The sequence below is a fragment of the Ranitomeya imitator genome, chromosome 5 (genome assembly GCF_032444005.1).
Source record: "Ranitomeya imitator isolate aRanImi1 chromosome 5, aRanImi1.pri, whole genome shotgun sequence".
In the NCBI taxonomy this organism is placed as follows: domain Eukaryota; kingdom Metazoa; phylum Chordata; class Amphibia; order Anura; family Dendrobatidae; genus Ranitomeya; species Ranitomeya imitator.
Genome location: NC_091286.1, coordinates 524,816,277 through 524,835,396, shown reverse-complemented (window position 1 = coordinate 524,835,396; position 19,120 = coordinate 524,816,277). Strand labels below are relative to the sequence as shown.

Below are 19,120 nucleotides of genomic sequence, written 5' to 3'. Positions count from 1 at the left end.
TAAAATGGTATATGCGGATCTCTGGGGTTCACCGTAGCTGTAATTTTTTCAGTGCTATCCCAAGTCTCCCTTATCTGTGTGTTCTGTATTTGGTGATTACTTGTGTTTTTAATATTGTGAAATAAAGTATATATTTTTATATTTCTAAGATGGGACGTGTACTCCATGTGTTTTCTTTTGGGTTTCTATTAGCTATATGGGAGTGTCCTATGTATATTTGAAGGATCTTTGGTATGGGTACTTTCCCTAAACATCATACTATTAGTATGAGTGTGAGATCCGTGGTATTGCCGTCCATTGTGGGTTGTCTTTATTATATGAGCCACAGTAAAAGCCTGGCTTAGTCGAAGAAGAGCAAAAGCTGTCGACGTAGCACAACCAGGTTCATCAAAGGTCCTGTGGAATGCCTCGAGAAAAGACTGAAGATTAGTAACCAGAGGGTCCATTCTCTCCCACAGCGGATTCAGCTAGGCGAGAGCCTCTCCTTCAAGGTGAGACATGATGAAGCCCACCTTGGCCCGATCAGAAGCAAACATATGCCCCCAGGAGTTCAAAGTGCAGTGTGCGCTGATTAATGAACCCCCAACACTGAACAGGGTCCCCACAGAAGCGAGTGGGAGCCGCCAAGCGAGGACCTCTACTTGCTGTGCAGCTAGATATCTGGATGCCAGTGGTAGAGTCGGGTGCAGGCGAAGAGACGAGGGATTCCATGCGAGTACACCAGTTGTGCAGAAAAATCGTGAGCTTGTCCTAACCTCCAGACATGGCTCCATGGCCAGCGCAATCTGTAACAAATGGAAATGGAGGCACAGGTGGTAAAGTTCACATTCGTTTTTATTGTCATAGAGCGTGGAACCTCTGGACCATGGTCCGGGGGGCTCCGAAGGGGGCGTGACTACGTGAGCCCCAGACACCTGTAGTAAGACCCCTCGAACAGGGTCAGAATGGGACACCTGGAGGACACGGGTGCTACCTCCAGTTAGACCCAGGACTCGTTATAGCTGACCCAGCGGGACAGATGGACAAACAGGTATAGCAGGTGACATAGAGCTAACCGGTGGATACCAGGGGTACGGGTAGAGACTAGTTCTAGTGGTACCGATGTTGTCCTGAGGTTCAGGTGACTGAATGGCGGGACAAGACGGAACCGGAGTAAGCAGCCTGGAGATCGTCCAGACTAGCAAGGTAACAGGTAGCAGATAGTCTGTGGAGACAAACAGTGTAAGCGAAGCACTGACAGAGACTTCAGAACAGAAGCACATGCTAGCAGGAACAGGAAGTTAGCAGCTGAGGATACTTGTTGCTCCAGCACCCTCCCTATGGTGGAGGAACTAGAAATAGCAATCATTCACACGCCATAGGTCAGAAGCACCTTTTGAAAAATGCGTGCTGTCTCTTTAAGAGACCGGGAGCGAGCGCGCCCACGATCTAAGCACACAGCGCGAGGACCTGCTGGCTGCACGCCAGGGAGCAGAGGAGGGAGGAGAAGCAGAGGTCCCGTCCGGACAGCTTGGAGCCGGCACAGAGCAGGAGTCCCAACGGGGACCCCACGAAGGTACGGGAACCGGACCGGGTGTAACAATAACATTGAGCCGATTTTGCTATCTGATAAAACATTAGATAGCACTTCGCCATGTTATACGCAAGTGTGAGTGAGCCCTTCCTCAAATATGATGTGTGTGCCACCTACCCGTTTGATTACTAAAAAAAATGTCAAACTTTAAAAAAAAAAAAAAAAATTGGTTTGATCCATTTTCTGAAACCAGTAACTCTCTTCCCCCACCCCCCACCCCTCAGTTGAGCTGTGTGAGGGCTTATTTTTTTGAGGGCTGATGTTGTTATTTATACAAGTTTGGGGTACTTACAACTTTTTCCAAACTTTTGAATTTTTCTACAGCTGTGTGTCAGCTGAAAAAACTGCAAGTTTGGGGTTTCAATTTTTTTTGTTTTGCTTTCTGGGGTTTAAGTTATGGGTTAAATAATTTTCTATTTTGATATAAACTTTATGGACGCTGTAATGCGGAACATGCCTTTTTTTAATTTTTAATCTCTTTATTTTTAATGGAGAAAAAGAGTTGGAATTCAAAATGTTTTAATTTCTTTAGGGAATTTGAACCTGTAGTCATCTATATCCATATATTGCAATACAGCCGTATGCAGTATACAGCTAAAATGACCATCTCCATTGAAACCCATCCTGTGGCTGTATGGGGTTAACAGCAGTGCCTGGGGCTTAAGGTACCGTCACACTAGACGATATCGCTAGCGATCCGTGACGTTGCAGCGTCCTCGCTAGCGATATCGTCCAGTGTGACAGGCAGCAGCGATCAGGCCCCTGCTGTGCTGTCGCTGGTCGGGGTAGAAAGTCCAGAACTTTGTTTCGTCGCTGGACTCCCCGCAGACATCGCTGAATCGGCGTGTGTGACACCGATTCAGCGATGTCTTCGCTGGTAACCAGGGTAAACATCGGGTAACTAAGCGCAGGGCCGCGCTTAGAAACCCGATGTTTACCCTGGTTACCATCCTAAAAGTAAAAAAACAAACGCTACATACTTACCTACCGCTGTCTGTCCTCTGCGCTCTGCTTCTCTGTACTGGCTGTGAGCACAGCGGCCGGAAAGCAGAGCGGTGACGTCACCGCTCTGCTTTCCGGCTGCCCGGCGCTCACAGCCAGACCAGAGAAGCAGAGCGCCGAGGACAGACAGCGGTAGGTAAGTATGTAGCGTTTGTTTTTTTACTTTTAGGATGGTAACCAGGGTAAACATCGGGTTACTAAGCACGGCCCTGCGCTTAGTTACCCGATGTTTACCCTGGTTACCGGGGACCTCGGGATCGTTGGTCGCTGGAGAGCGGTCTGTGTGACAGCTCTCCAGCGACCAAACAGCGACGCTGCAGCGATCCGGATCGTTGTCGGTATCGCTGCAGCGTCGCTAAGTGTGACGGTACCTTTAGCTGCAGACTGCACACTTGTGTGTTACAGTAGTGCGGCTTGGTTGCATACTCCCCATGTGTGTGTGTGTGTAGTCATGTGTCAATGTGTCTGTAACATATAGAGGATGCATGGTCACTCATTGCTTGATCGGATTTTACAATGGTATTTTTTGTATTCTAATGTGGTTTATTTTATCTCCAGGAAACAACCAAAAGCACTGACTTGCAGACAGCGATGCAGCTGTCAATAAAAGCCATTCAGCATGAAAACGTTGATGTTCGCGTTCATGCTCTCACTAGTTTAAAGGAGACTCTGTATAAAAATCAGGTATCTAGTTTTATATTCATTAGGTTTTATTTCTCCGTCATGGGTTATTACGTTGCCACAATAGATGCACAGAATACATTTTAGATGGCTGTAGTTATTTCCTAGCCAGTAATGTGCTCACCGCTCACCATGTAGTATCTTAATGTAAACTGTTCTTTTACCACCTGCTCCAATATTTCCTTTGGATTTATTTATTTATTTTTGTTAACGAGTGTGTGTTGTTTCTAGGCTAAGCTATTACAGTATTCCACAGACAGCGAGACTGTAGAGCCTGTGATCTCTCAGCTGGTTACAGTGCTGTTAATCGGCTGCCAAGATGCCAGTCCACAGGCTCGACTGCTGTGTGGCGAATGCCTTGGCCAGTTGGGTGCAATTGATCCTGGAAGACTGGACTTTTCAGTGAGTGACACTCAAGGGAAAGGTTCAACCTTCGTCGTAAGTAAAACTTTTCCGTTTCTTCACCTCTTTTAAACTTTTTATAATATTCTCCTTCGGTATTAAAATGCTGGAATGGCTAAGAACCTTTAAGAAAGCATTAAACTGATATTCTCACATAGATGTTCAAACTAAGCACAACAGTCTCATATGGCATAATTAATCTGCTGAAAGCAGAACTGTTATCAGATGTGAAAATACAAACTACACACATTGTTAAATGAATCTTCGACTTGTAGAGGCTGTGTACTTACTATGAGAACTCATGTCAGAATGGTTGGGCATTACCTTTTTGTAAATAGTCCACACAACTGCTTGTATGCATATCGCATATACGGTATATATGCCAGCGTGCACGAGGGATACCAGGGACTGCAGACGTTTGTCTAGCTTGTACAACCGCTTTAATAAACCGCTTTCTTGTGCCACTGCATATGGAGAGGCAGAGAGAAAAGTGATGACGAAGTCAAGCTTTCTTCACATTATGGGGGCATAATAGATGATATAATAAACTGTACTGCTGGGCAAGTTTAATGAAACTATTGTGGTTTTGTTCAGACTGGAGTTGAAGATGTGAATTTTGCCTATGAGCTGTTGATGGAGCTGACTAGGGCCTTTCTGGCATATGCTGATAATGTCCGGGCTCAAGATTCTGCAGCTTATGCTATTCAGGTAATATTATACATTACAGCAGAGTATTGTGTTTTTGCTTATATGTAACAGCTGCAATACATGTTATGTACACTGCAGTAGAGAGGTGAAGTATTTATGTAGGTTCACCTTGTTTATCTGAGCCCTGCCCGTCTGTACTGCAATAAGGATATAGAAGCACATTTGTAATTTACCATTTTTTAAGGGGTTAAAACAGTATTTTGTTATACGAGCCATATATATGAAGTGTGTGAGACCTCTTTGTAGATGTCCCACATGTGTAAGGGTACCGTCACACATAACGATATTGTTAACTATATAGTTGCTTTTTGTGACGTAGCAACGATATCGTTAACGAAATCGTTATGCGTGACAGCGACCAACGATCAGGCCCCTGCAGGGAGATCGTTGGTCACTGGGGAAAGTCCAGGACTTTATTTTGTCGCTGGATCACCCGCTGACATCGCTGAATCGGCGTGTGTGACGCCGATTCAGCGATGTCTTCACTGGTAACCAGGGTAAACATCGGGTTACTAAAAGTAAAAAAAAAAACCACTACATACTTACATTCCTGTCACGTTCCTCAGCGTCAGCTTCCCTGCGTCCCCCAGTGTCAGCGCCGGCCGGCCGTAAAGCAAAGCACAGCGGTGACGTCACCGCTCTGCTTTCCGGCCAGCACGCTTACACAGTGCAGGGAAGCTGAGGACGGGGACGCGACAGGAAGTATGTAGTGTTTTTTTTTTTACTTTTACAATGGTAACCAGGGTAAACATCGGGTTACTAAGCGCGGCCCTGAGCTTTGTAACCCGATGTTTACCCTGGTTACCCGGAGACTTCGGGATCGTTGGTCGCTGGAGAGCTGTCTGTGTGACAGCTCTCCAGCGACCAAACAGCGACGCTGCAGCGATCGGCATCGTTGTCTAGATCGCTGCAGCATCGCTTAATGTGACGGTACCTTAAGATCAGCACACCGTGTGATGTGTAATTAGCACTACATAACATGTCACTCCGAAGATACAAGAGTGGTTATCAGATTTTCACGTATTCTAGACAAACTGATAGTCATTGCCCTAAAGGCCCCTTCACACTAAGCGACGCTGCAGCGATACCGACAACGATCCGAATCGCTGCAGCGTCGCTGTTTGGTCGCTGGAGAGCTGTCACACAGACCGCTCTCCAGCGACCAACGATGCCGGTAACCAGGGTAAACATCGGGTAACTAAGCGCAGGGCCGCGCTTAGTAACCCGATGTTTACCCTGGTTACCATGCTAAAAGTAAAAAAAAAAAAACAGTACATACTTACCTACAGCCGTCTGTCCTCCAGCGCTGCGCTCTGCTTCTCTGCTCTCCTCCTGTACTGTCTGGGAGCCGGAAAGCAGAGCGGTGACGTCACCGCTCTGCTTTCTGGCTCACAGCCAGTACAGGAGGAGTGCAGAGCGCAGCGCTGGAGGACAAACAGCTGTAGGTAAGTATCTAGTGTTTGTTTTTTTTTACTTTTAGCATGGTAACCAGGGTAAACATCGGGTTACTAAGCGCGGCCCTGCGCTTAGTTACCCGATGTTTACCCTGGTTACCAGTGAAGACATCGCTGGATCGGTGTCACACACGCCGATCCAGCGATGTCTCCAGGGAGTCCAGCGACGAAATAAAGTTCTGGACTTTATTCAGCGACCAACGATCTCCCAGCAGGGGCCTGATCGTTGGTCGCTGTCACACATAGCGATTTCATTAACGATATCGTTGCTACGTCACAAATAGCAACGATATCGTTAACAATATCGTTATGTGTGAAGGTACCTTAAAGTACAAAGTTAAACAATTAGAACTGCAGTATATTCTGCTCGGAAATGTTACTGCACTTGCAAAGTTTCATCTCAACCAACCTTCTTTTTGTGACAATGTTCTTCCACTGTTTGTTTGTTTTCTTCCTTTATGCAATGTTGTTAATTTTCGATTAGTCCTAAGTTGAGTTAGTGCCAATTCATTTATAGGACTCGGTCCATCGCCCACTTCTGTAATCTAGATGGAAGCCCTGATAATTGCCTCATACCCGATGACATCTACGGCTCTTCCTTTGATTAGCCTGTCTGGCGCAAAGTCAGTTTTTTGTCGTGATGCATGTGTGACATTGCACCAGGTCGACTGATCTAAAGAAGATCTTCAGATGCCATTACATAAGAGATGGTTCTTAAGGTTTTCATCTAGCAACCATAGACTACTGATGTGGCTGATAAAATGGATCCTGTGAAGCGATTTGCACCAACTCTAATTATAAGTAATTTCTTGGACTGCTATGTTAATGGCATCTTCATATGTCACTGTCTGGTCTACCTACTACTGCAGGAACTGTTAGCCATCTATGAATGCAGAGAGGGAAGAACTGATTGCCCTGGGCGCAGGCTCTGGAGAAGATTTCCAGAACACGTTCAAGAGATATTGGAACCACATCTGAACTCAAGGTATATATGCTAACACTAGGATCAAACAGGTTTCTCACTAAGTGAGTAACTATAATAACTAATATTAATTGACAATAAAATAACACTTTAACCCCTTAGTACATGCTCACCATACGCTATCACTTGATGGAGTAGGCTCAGGAGCTGAGCCTGCTTCGAACAGGGAAGAGGTTCCAGCTTTATTACATAGCTTGCACCTAGAGCTAGTCCTGATCGCTACATTTTAACCTCTCAATGCCACTATCTTTTATGACAGTGGCATTTAAGGGGCCTCCAGGATGGGGACCATGAGTCCAGAGCCCTTCAACCCTCTGCATGATAATATCATAAGGACCCAATGGTTTGTTATAGCATCTAGGGATTTGCCGAAGGCCTCTGTGCCTGCCATGGCATTATTCCTATGAAGCTCAGATTGTGACTGGGCCCCATAGTAGACCAGTAATTTTACAATACACTGAAATACTGCAGTGTACTAATGTATTGTAGAGACAAACAAGAGATTACAAATTTAATCCCCTAAGGGGACTAACAAAATTGTGAAAACACATTGTAAAATATAAATACTATATGATGAATTCATAAACAAAGCTCAAAAACCAATGGATTTTTTTTCTCGTTTTTCAGTACATCATACGGTAAAATGAAGGGTAGTGTTGAAAACTAGAACTCCTTCAGAAAAAAAAAAAGAAAAAATAGTCTTTGTACAGCTGTGTCAATGGGAAATACATAAGTTGCACTGCCATGTAAAAGTTGTGCACCCCTGGTTAAAATTACTGCTGTATTAAACAGTTAAGCAACTTAAAGATGAAATGATCTCTAAAATGGCTAAAGTTAAAGATGACATATTTCCTTTGTATTTTAGTTTAAAAAAAAATATATATATAGCGGTAGTCATGTTTTACATTTTAAAAATTACAAAAAGGAAAATGGGCCGATGTATAAGATAGGGTTCGCTGCATGGTTAATAGCTAGTAGTACCAGCTTTTGCAAGTATCACAACTTGTAAACACTTTTTGTAGCCAGCCAAGAGTCTTTCAATTCTTGTTTGAGAGATTTTCATCCATTCTTCCATGGAAAATTCTTCCTATTCTTTTGAGATTGCAGGGTCGTCTTGAATACACTGCTACTTTGAGGTCTAGCCACAGATTTTCAATGATGTTCAGATCAGGGGACTGTGAGGGCCATTGTAAAACCTTCAGCTTGTGCCTTTTGAGGTAGTCTATTGAGGATTTTGACGTGTTTAGGATCATTATCTATTTGAAGAAGCCACCCTCTTTTCAACTTCAACTTTTTACAGATGGTGTTATGTTTGTATCAAGATTTGTTGACATTTGATTGAATCCCCTCTACTTGTGAAATATTCCCTGTGTCATTGGCTGCATTCTGTGCCCTTTTTTCTCCACACATACAGTGGGGCAAAAAAGTATTTAGTCAGTCAGCAATAGTGCAAGTTCCACCACTTAAAAAGATGAGAGGCGTCTGTAATTTACATCATAGGTAGACCTCAACTATGGGAGACAAACTGAGAAAAAAAAATCCAGAAAATCACATTGTCTGTTTTTTTATCATTTTTTTTGCATATTATGGTGGAAAATAAGTATTTGGTCAGAAATTGTCTCCCATAGTTGTGGTCTACCTATGATGTAAATTACAGACGCCTCTCATCTTTTTAAGTGGTGGAACTTGCACTATTGCTGACTGACTAAATACTTTTTTGCCCCACTGTACATTTGTTCATTTTACATTTACATTACATTTGTTGCCAAAGAGTTCTATTTTAACCTCATCGGTCCACGGGACTTGTTTCCAAAATGCATCAGGCTTGTTTAGATGTTCCTTTGCATACTTCTGACACTGAATTTTATGGTGAGGATGCATTAGAGGTTTTCTTCTGATGACTCTTCCGTGAAGGCCATATTTGTGCAGGTGTCTCTGAACAGTAGAACAATGTCCCACAACTCTGAGTCTGCTAAATCTTTCTGAAGACAGGAACACATGGGCTACTCCGCACAGTGAACAAGTCTGTAGGAACATGCTCACACACCACCAAGAAACTTGAAGACACAAAAGAGCATAGTAGAACCAAAAACACTCAGTTTCAAAAAATCACAGTAATCCGCAAGTGCTAGTAAAAAGATGTAAAAAAACAGGGTATTTGGTTGATACGTTTTTTGCAAAAAATGTATACTAAGCTGCTCCACCAAACGTCACGGTATACCCATATCATAGCAGTCCTTACTGATGTATGCAATCCCTATCTGATGTATTTAAAAACCTGATCATTTGTATATTACCTGTGTGAACAGGGTTCAGAGAGGAAAAGTCCATGTGGACATGCTGAGTGGAACAACTTTTGTGCAGATAGCCCAAGAGGAGTGGTGGGTAACTCCCCAGTAAATCTTTCTGAAGCAAAGTCAGTAGCAGGCGGATTCTTTAGGAGCGCTGGAAGGGTGCACAGCCCCCCCGAAGCTCCAGCCGAACACCTCCGAAGGAGGACAGAAACAGGAAAAGGGTAAAACTCGGTCAAAGGAGTGCCAAAAGGAAACTGACGCCAGAATGGGGTTAAGCCACAACGCATTTCAACAGAAGTACCGTCTTCATCAGGTGGACATTTCTGAAGGTCTTTTACAGTCAAGCGCAGGTTCTGATTTGCCTTTCTAACAATCATACAAGCAGCCCCCAATGGAGTTTTCCTTGGTCTTCCAGACCTTATCTTGACCTCCACTTTTCCTGTTAACTGCCATTTCTTAATTTTATTTTGAACTGAGGAAAGTGCAACTTGAAAACTTTTTGAGATCTTCTTATAGCCTTCACCTGCTTTGTGGGCCTCCACCATTTTCAGAGTGCTAAGCAGCTGCTTAGAGGAACAAAGATAGCAAATTTGTAACACCTGGCCTTTCCTAACAATGATGGTGAACGAGCCATAAGTCTAAGTAAGTTCTGAAACCAAGATCAAAGTTATCTGAGGACAAAAAGTTTCAGGGGTGCCCAAACTTTGGCATCGGCCCATTTTCCTTTCTGTAATTTATAAAATTTAGAAAATGACAATATAAATATATATATTTTTTGCCTAAAATACAAAGGAAATTTGTCATCTTTAACTTTAGACCTTTTAGAGATCATTTCATCTTCAACTTGCTTGACTGTTCACATTAACAGTAATTTTGACCAGGGGTGCCCAAACCTTTACATGAGACGATATGGCTCTTGCAAGAAAGGAAGGCAAAAGAAGATCGCACAACGGAAAATTTCCTTGTCCATAAGGGGTTAATGAGGTTGTACTTTTTATGAATGGATGTCATTTTATATAGACCCATTAGTGTGGTTTGTATAATCCACATGATCTGCAAATAGCCGGTGACTTTGTCAGTGATATGCCGCACTTGCCTCCTGCCAGTGCATTTATAGCCAATCAGGTGTAATCTTTTTTGCAGAGCTCACAGGATGGGTTCTTTCGGGGGATAGATTTCTTAGATTCTTCTCCCACTGCCTTTCTTACACACCTAAAGTTCCTCTAGAGATTTGTACTAATGCAGAGAATGTCATCAAACATATTTTGTTTTCGCTTTTTGACAACAGGTACAAAAGTTCTAGGAAGGCAGTAAACTGGACAAGCATAAAGAAGCCTATATACCTCAGTAGGCTGGGAAATAATTTTGCTGACTGGTCTGCGTGCTGGGCTGGTTACTTGATCACCAAGGTAATATATTCTGAATGGTAAGATGTTGCCCACAGTCATACTGGTAGACTCATAATTTCTAAATAGAAAGCCTTATGACTGCATGAACAACGTGCCTTCTGTACTCGGGAGGGTATTTGATACTATCAATGTGATACATATAGTTTCCTAATTCTATTTTCAAATGACTCTTGGAACCGATACCTGTTTATTAAAGAGTAGAGATAAGCAAATTTGATTGGGTCCCTGCTTACAGCAAGCTATAGCGCTTAGCGAATAAGCTATAGCGTGAACCCGGATACATGGAGCGCGCCGGCTGATCAGTTGTCCGGCTCCGCCGCTGCATGTGTCGCGGCTGTGTTACGTTCACAACACATGTCACAACACTACCCCACAAACAGGCTCTCCATGCGTGTGTTGTGTCTGTAACACAGCCAGGACACATGCAGCTGCGGAGCCGGATAGTTGATCAGCAGGCGTGCTCCATGTATCCGGGTTCCACTATAGCTTGCCGAATAAGCAAGGACCCGAACATATTCGCTCATCTCTATTAAAGGGTAATCGCCTATTTAAGTAGTATTTGATGATTCAGTAGTGCACAGGAAAGTAAGCAACTTAGTACTAAGTAATAATATCTCCTTTCTGTGCCAGGACTGATCTTTCATTATCAAAATTTTCAATTCTGGGGTAAAGTGAAGAGAGATTATTAGACTACTGAGATGGGAATCGGTGCTGATAAGATTCTATGGAGGAGCTCTGAACCTAGCTCCTCCCCCTTCTACGTAGAATCTTATCAGCACCAACTGTCATCTATGTCACTAATATAATACAGATTTTTACCAGAGAATTGAAAAATTTGAAAGCGAATGATCCATTCTGACAGAGAAGGAAGCCAATTTCTGTGATTAACCCCTTAGTGACAGAGCCAATTTTGTACTTAATGACCAAGCCAATTTTTACAATTCAGACCACTGTCATTTTATAAGGTTATAGCTCTGGAACGCTTCAACAGATCCTATTGATTCTGAGATTGTTTTTTTCACGACATATTGTACTTCATGTTATTGGTAAAATTTCTTTGATATGACTTGCGTTTATTTGGCAAATATTTTGCCAATTTAGCAATTTTCAAACTTTTAATTTTTGTGCCCTTAAATCAGAGAGTCATATCACACAAAATAGTTAATAAATAACATTTCCCACAAGTCTGCTTTACAGCAGCACAATTTTGGAAACATAATTTTTTTTGTTCGGACGCTGTAAGGATTTAAAGTTGATTTCTCATTTCTCATTTTTCCAACAAAATTTACAAAACCATTTTAGGGACCACCTCACATATGAAGTGAGTTTGGGGGGTCAATATAACAGAAAATCCCCAAAAGTGACACCATTCTTAAAACTGCACCCCTCAAGGTGCGCAAAAGCACATTCAAGAAGTTTATCAACCCTTCAGGTGCTTCACGAGAACTAATTTTTTCACAAATTTACTTTGGAACCAAACTTTTATTTTCACAAGGGTACCAGGAGAAAATGGACCCCAAAATGTGTTTGCAATTTCTCCTGAGTGCGCCAATACCCCATATGTGGGGTAAAGCAACTGTTTGGGCACATGGTAGGGCTCAGAAGGGAGAGAGCCCCGTTTGACTTTGTACGCAAAATTGGCTGGAATCAATGGTGGGCGCCATATCACATTTGGAGGCCTCCTTTCTTTAGTGCAAATAGTGTTTTTGTACCACAGCAATAACACCCAAAACAATATACTGATAACCCGCAATGAAACAAGTCCCTTAACCATATACAGCAGAGTTCTTTGGGCAGAGTACTCGACAAGGTGAGTGTGACAGGTGACGTGGTGCAGATCCAAAACACTGTCGGTGCAGAGAGAGTCAAATCCAGGTATGTAGTAAACACAGGGAAGTCCAAAACAAGTCCTCAGATTAATCCCAGGTGTGGCATGAACACGGGTAAGTCCAGAAACAAGTTCTCAGGTTGATCTCAGTTGTGGTATAAACAGGGGTAAGTCCAGAACAAGTTCGCATTAAAGTATTATACTGGTGTAGATTCCAGTAGCTCTCACCAGGGGAGGGGGGGAAGTAAATGAAGGATTAAGTAGCAAAAACACAGTCCAGCAACACAGTTCCAAAACACAGTTCAAAAACAGAGTTCTTACCAGGAGGAGTGAACCAAGAGTTAAGTTCCAAAATCAACAGACTAAAGGTAACTGAGAGTGTAGCTTACATAGGCAGAGAATGTCTGAGCCACGGGTAAAAGCACAGTAGAACAAGCAGCTGAGCTGAAGGGGAAACGGAAGCAGAATACTCCAGCAAGGAGGCTGACACCTGAGCCGGGTTTTAAACAAATGAACAGGAAGTAGGGCAGATGAAAACAGCAAACTCCATCTTAACAAAGGTCAAGATCATTCACAAAGTGACTTGGAAAACCCAGAATACTGACAGTTGGTTAAGATAATATATTACAAGGTTTTTTATTTTCATGTATACTATTGATTTACTAAATAAAAATTTAAATGATTTTTACTCTTTAAGCTTTTTTCAGTATACATCGCAAAGAGGTAAAATCCCCCATAATACCTCCTCCCTCCCAAATGTTACCTGTAGTGCCGAGTGCATATCTATGGGGGAAACAACTTGGTAGAACAGAAAGACAAAGATTCACTGTTCCACTCTAACACTTTCTGGGGATTATTTCATATGCTTCAGATTTTCTAAACTCAACTACTAATATTGAGTGATTGCATTCTGTGTATGTTTTGGCTATAACAAAAGTTGTACTATGTGTGTTCTACAGGTCAGGCATGAATTTGCAAGAAAGGTCTTTAATTGCTGTAGCATAATGATGAAGCATGATTTCAAAGTCACCATCTATCTCCTACCACACATCCTAGTCTATGTTATGCTAGGATGCAGCAAAGAAGACCAGGAAGAGGTAAGAGATCGGGAACATGTCAGCAGACTTGTGATGCCTTTGCCATGGGCAGTGGGAAATACCAGCTGGCTCCTTAATTACATATCCGGCTTTCTCATCGTACAGTTTAACCCCTTCAACTGTGGGCGATTTCCTCCCCCCATTTCTCTATCGCCTTTCATTGGGGGACACAGGAACCATGGGTGTATGCTGCTGCCACTAGGAGGCTGACACTATGCAAATAAAAAGTTAGCTCCTCCTCTGCAGTGTACACCCCACCGACAGGAAGAAAGATATTCAGTTTAGCTTAGTGTCAGTAGGAGGTGGACACGGGTCTTTCATTAGACCCTTATCTACCTCAATGTGCGTCGTTTCCTTTCAGGTTTTTTCCGGAGGGATACAGGGTGAACAGACACACCTGTAGTCCCACTATGCGGACTATGAGTACGGCGTGTACTGCCACCCCGTATCCTCATAGATCCCTCACCAGGACCAAGATCCTAGCACACAAGCGTGCTTAGAAGTCCGGTCCTGGCTCCGTCCCTCACCCACTCGCCCACCAGAGCCTGTCGGTTGGAGGAGACGAGGACGTCCATCAGCTCCCTGGACGTCTTGATATTTTCCCCAGAATGAGGTTAGTAAGGACATAGTAACATAGTAACATAGTTAGTAAGGCCGAAAAAAGACATTTGTCCATCCAGTTCAGCCTATATTCCATCATAATAAATACCCAGATCTACGTCCTTCTACAGAACCTAATAATTGTATGATCCAATATTGTTCTGCTCCAGGAAGACATCCAGGCCTCTCTTGAACCCCTCGACTGAGTTCGCCATCACCACCTCCTCAGGCAAGCACTGCCCTAACAGTAAAGAATCCTCTTCTATGTTGGTGGAAAAACCTTCTCTCCTCCAGACGCAAAGAATGCCCCCTTGTGCCCGTCACCTTCCTTGGTATAAACAGATCCTCAGCAAGATATTTGTATTGTCCCCTTATATACTTATACATGGTTATTAGATCGCCCCTCAGTCGTCTTTTTTCTAGACTAAATAATCCTAATTTCGCTAATCTATCTGGGTATTGTAGTTCTCCCATCCCCTTTATTAATTTTGTTGCCCTCCTTTGTACTCTCTCTAGTTCCATTATATCCTTCCTGAGCACCGGTGCCCAAAACTGGACACAGTACTCCATGTGCGGTCTAACTAGGGATTTGTACAGAGGCAGTATAATGCTCTCATCATGTGTATCCAGACCTCTTTTAATGCACCCCATGATCCTGTTTGCCTTGGCAGCTGCTGCCTGGCACTGGCTGCTCCAGGTAAGTTTATCATTAACTAGGATCCCCAAGTCCTTCTCCCTGTCAGATTTACCCAGTGGTTTCCCGTTCAGTGTGTAATGGTGATATTGATTCCCTCTTCCCATGTGTATAACCTTACATTTATCATTGTTAAACCTCATCTGCCACCTTTCAGCCCAAGTTTCCAACTTATCCAGATCCATCTGTAGCAGAATACTATCTTCTCTTGTATTAACTGCTTTACATAGTTTTGTATCATCTGCAAATATCGATATTTTACTGTGTAAACCTTCTACCAGATCATTAATGAATATGTTGAAGAGAACAGGTCCCAATACTGACCCCTGCGGTACCCCACTGGTCACAGCGACCCAGTTAGAGACTATACCATTTATAACCACCCTCTGCTTTCTATCACTAAGCCAGTTACTAACCCATTTACACACATTTTCCCCCAGACCAAGCATTCTCATTTTGTGTACCAACCTCTTGTGCGGCACGGTATCAAACGCTTTGGAAAAATCGAGATATACCACGTCCAATGACTCACCGTGGTCCAGTCTATAGCTTACCTCTTCATAAAAACTGATTAGATTGGTTTGACAGGAGCGATTTCTCATAAACCCATGCTGATATGGAGTTAAACAGTTATTCTCATTGAGATAATCCAGAATAACATCCCTCAGAAACCCTTCAAATATTTTACCAACAATAGAGGTTAGACTTACTGGCCTATAATTTCCAGGTTCACTTTTAGAGCCCTTTTTGAATATTGGCACCACATTTGCTATGCGCCAGTCCTGCGGAACAGACCCTGTCGCTATAGAGTCACTAAAAATAAGAAATAATGGTTTATCTATTACATTACTTAGTTCTCTTAGTACTCGTGGGTGTATGCCATCCGGACCCGGAGATTTATCTATTTTAATCTTATTTAGCCGGTTTCGCACCTCTTCTTGGGTTAGATTGGTGACCCTTAATATAGGGTTTTCATTGTTTCTTGGGATTTCACCTAGCATTTCATTTTCCACCGTGAATACCGTGGAGAAGAAGGTGTTTAATATGTTAGCTTTTTCCTCGTCATCTACAACCATTCTTTCCTCACTATTTTTTAAGGGGCCTACATTTTCAGTTTTTATTCTTTTACTATTGATATAGTTGAAGAACAGTTTGGGATTAGTTTTACTCTCCTTAGCAATGTGCTTCTCTGTTTCCTTTTTGGCAGCTTTAATTAGTTTTTTAGATAAAGTATTTTTCTCCCTATAGTTTTTTAGAGCTTCAATGGTGCCATCCTGCTTTAGTAGTGCAAATGCTTTCTTTTTACTGTTAATTGCCTGTCTTACTTCTTTGTTTAGCCACATTGGGTTTTTCCTATTTCTAGTCCTTTTATTCCCACAAGGTATAAACCGCTTACACTGCCTATTTAGGATGTTCTTAAACATTTCCCATTTATTATCTGTATTCTCATTTCTGAGGATATTGTCCCAGTCTACCAGATTAAGGGCATCTCTAAGCTGTTCAAACTTTGCCTTCCTAAAGTTCAGTGTTTTTGTGACTCCCTGACAAGTCCCCCTAGTGAAAGACAGGTGAAACTGCACAATATTGTGGTCGCTATTTCCTAAATGCCCAACCACCTGCAGATTTGTTATTCTGTCAGGTCTATTAGATAGTATTAGGTCTAAAAGTGCTGCTCCTCTGGTTGGATTCTGCACCAATTGTGAAAGATAATTTTTCTTGGTTATTAGCAGAAACCTGTTGCCTTTATGGGTTTCACAGGTTTCTGTTTCCCAGTTAATATCCGGGTAGTTAAAGTCCCCCATAACCAGGACCTCATTATGGGTTGCAGCTTCATCTATCTGCTTTAGAAGTAGACTTTCCATGCTTTCTGTTATATTTGGGGGTTTGTAACAGACCCCAATGAGAATTTTGTTACCATTTTTCCCTCCATGAATTTCAACCCATATGGACTCGACATCCTCATTCCCTTCGCTAATATCCTCCCTTAAAGTGGACTTTAGACAAGACTTTACATAGAGACAAACCCCTCCTCCTCTCCGATTTTTACGATCCTTTCTAAACAGACTGTAACCCTGTAAGTTAACTGCCCAGTCATAGCTTTCATCTAACCATGTCTCGGTTATTCCCACTATGTCAAAGTTACCTGTAGATATTTCTGCTTCTAGTTCTTCCATCTTGTTTGTCAGGCTTCTGGCGTTTGCGAGCATGCAGTTTAGAGGATTTTGTTTTGTTCCAATCTCCTCACTGTGGATTGTTTTAGAAATGTTCTTACCTCCCTTCTGAGTATGATTTCCTGGGTCGTCTTTGTTCGAGTCTAATGTTTTTCTTCCCGTCCCCTCTTCTTCTAGTTTAACGCCCTCCTGATGAGTGTAGCGAGTCTTCTGGCGAATGTGTGTTTCCCAGGTTTGTTGAGGTGTAGTCCGTCTCTGGCGAGGAGTCCATCATACCAGTAATTCACACCGTGGTCCAGGAATCCAAATCCTTGTTGTCTGCACCATCGTCTTAGCCAGTTGTTTGCATCAAGGATCCTGTTCCATCTCCTGGTGCCATGCCCGTCTACTGGAAGGATAGAAGAAAAAACTACCTGTGCATCCAGTTCCTTTACTTTCTTCCCCAACTCTTCAAAGTCCTTGCAGATTGTCGGTAGGTCCTTCCTTGCCGTGTCATTGGTGCCAACATGTATCAGAAGAAATGGGTGGACGTCCTTGGAGCTGAAGAGCTTTGGTATCCTATCGGTCACATCCTTGATCATCGCACCTGGAAGGCAGCATACTTCTCTTGCAGTTATGTCCGGTCTGCAGATGGCTGCTTCGGTGCCTCTCAGTAGTGAGTCTCCCACCACCACCACCACCACTCTTCGTTGCTTCTTGGCTGTACTTTTTGCTGTCACTTGTTGCTGTGTGCCCTTTTCTTTTTTGCTTGCTGGTATTGCTTCATTCTTAGGTGTGCCATCTTCATCCTCTACAAAGATTTGATATCGGTTCTTCAGTTGTGTGGTTGGTGATTTCTCCATGGTCTTCTTGCTTCTTTTGGTCACATGCTTCCACTCATCTGCTTTTGGAGGTTCTCTGACACTTTTTGCACCTTCTGTGACCAGTAGAGATGCTTCTGTTCTGTCTAGAAAGTCTTCATTCTCTTTGATGAGTTTCAAAGTTGCTATTCTTTCTTCCAGACCCCGCACCTTTTCTTCTAAAAGGGCCACTAGTCTACACTTCTGACAGGTGAAATTGGATTCTTCTTCTGGTCGATCTGTGAACATGTAGCACATGCTGCAGCTCACCATGTAGGTTGTCACATCTGCCATGTTGCTCCTAGATCCTGCTGACTTGCTGTGTGTTTTCCTTCTTGTGTAATCTACTCAGCCAAGCTCTCTTGCAATAATGTCCTACAGGCAAAAATTCGCGCGCCGTAAAGGACGGCGTGGGATGTTTTAGGTAAGTATCCAAAGTACCTCTGAGTCCATCCTCAGTTCCAGGGCAATCATTTGGGGGTCCCTTGGGATGTTTTTCCAGGCTGCCTTGACTTGGTTTTTCACTTTCACATGGGGCGGGGGTCTTCGCCCCATTCGCGTGGCAGCCGCGCTATGGCGGCCGCGCTGTTCTTCGCCTTACAGGCGGCTGCGCTGCCCTTTTTTCCCCCGGCCGCATTGTGCTCTGGCCTGGTGCGGCGGCCGTGTGGCAGCCGCTGCCTCTTTTCCCCTGCGGCCGCACTGTTTCTGCCCCGGCGCGGCGGCCTTAGGTAGCAGCACCGATTCCCTCTTACGGCCGCACTATTCTGCGCGCTGGCATACGGCGGCACCGTTTCTTCTGGTGCGGCGGCTTTGCTGGCACCGCGCCGCTTCCTATCGGGCCACACTGTGCCCTTTTGCCTCGGCGCGGCGACCTTGCAGGCAACCGCGCCGCTTTTCCCGGCATCGGCACTTTACACGCTGCGCGGCCCTTCCCGGTGGCCACCGGCCTCAAATTTAGGCCCCGGCTTCTACCGGGGCCTACTTCCGGCTTCCTCCTCTAGCCACACCGTGCCCTTTTTGCCGCGGCGCGGCAGCCTTGCAGGCAACCGCGCCGCTTTTCCCGGCGTCCGCACTGTTCCCACCGCCGCGGCCCTTCCTGGCGGCCACCGGCCTCTAATTTAGGCCCCGGCTTCTTCCGGGGCCTACTTCCGGCGCCGCGTCCCCTCCCACTTCCTCTCTCTCGGGCGGGCTTTTCTCCCGCCCGATTATCACGGCAAGCTCCGCCCACCGCCGCCATCTTGGTGCTCCTGGCCTGGCGGTTAATCCCGCCCACCACTCCCAGGCAGCCACAGATACTTATTTCTGCGCCAGAAATGTTTTTCTTCGCCCATCTTAAGAGCGCAAATTTCTGGCGTTTTCACATCTCCCCACTGGCCTGCAGGCAAG

The 19,120-nt window shown here is 44.0% G+C and overlaps 1 protein-coding gene across 2 annotated transcripts in view; it reads left to right on the top strand.

Moving 5' to 3' along the window:
* Positions 1-19,120, top strand: part of ATR (ATR serine/threonine kinase) — a 251,380-nt gene that overhangs the window by 71,276 nt on the left and 160,984 nt on the right. For both annotated transcript variants that reach the window (XM_069727562.1, XM_069727561.1), the window contains exons 21-26: positions 3,134-3,259; positions 3,488-3,694; positions 4,253-4,366; positions 6,690-6,805; positions 10,385-10,505; positions 13,293-13,430. In XM_069727562.1, coding sequence (XP_069583663.1) covers positions 3,134-3,259; positions 3,488-3,694; positions 4,253-4,366; positions 6,690-6,805; positions 10,385-10,505; positions 13,293-13,430 — 822 coding nt within the window. The remainder of the gene's footprint in view (positions 1-3,133; positions 3,260-3,487; positions 3,695-4,252; positions 4,367-6,689; positions 6,806-10,384; positions 10,506-13,292; positions 13,431-19,120) is intronic.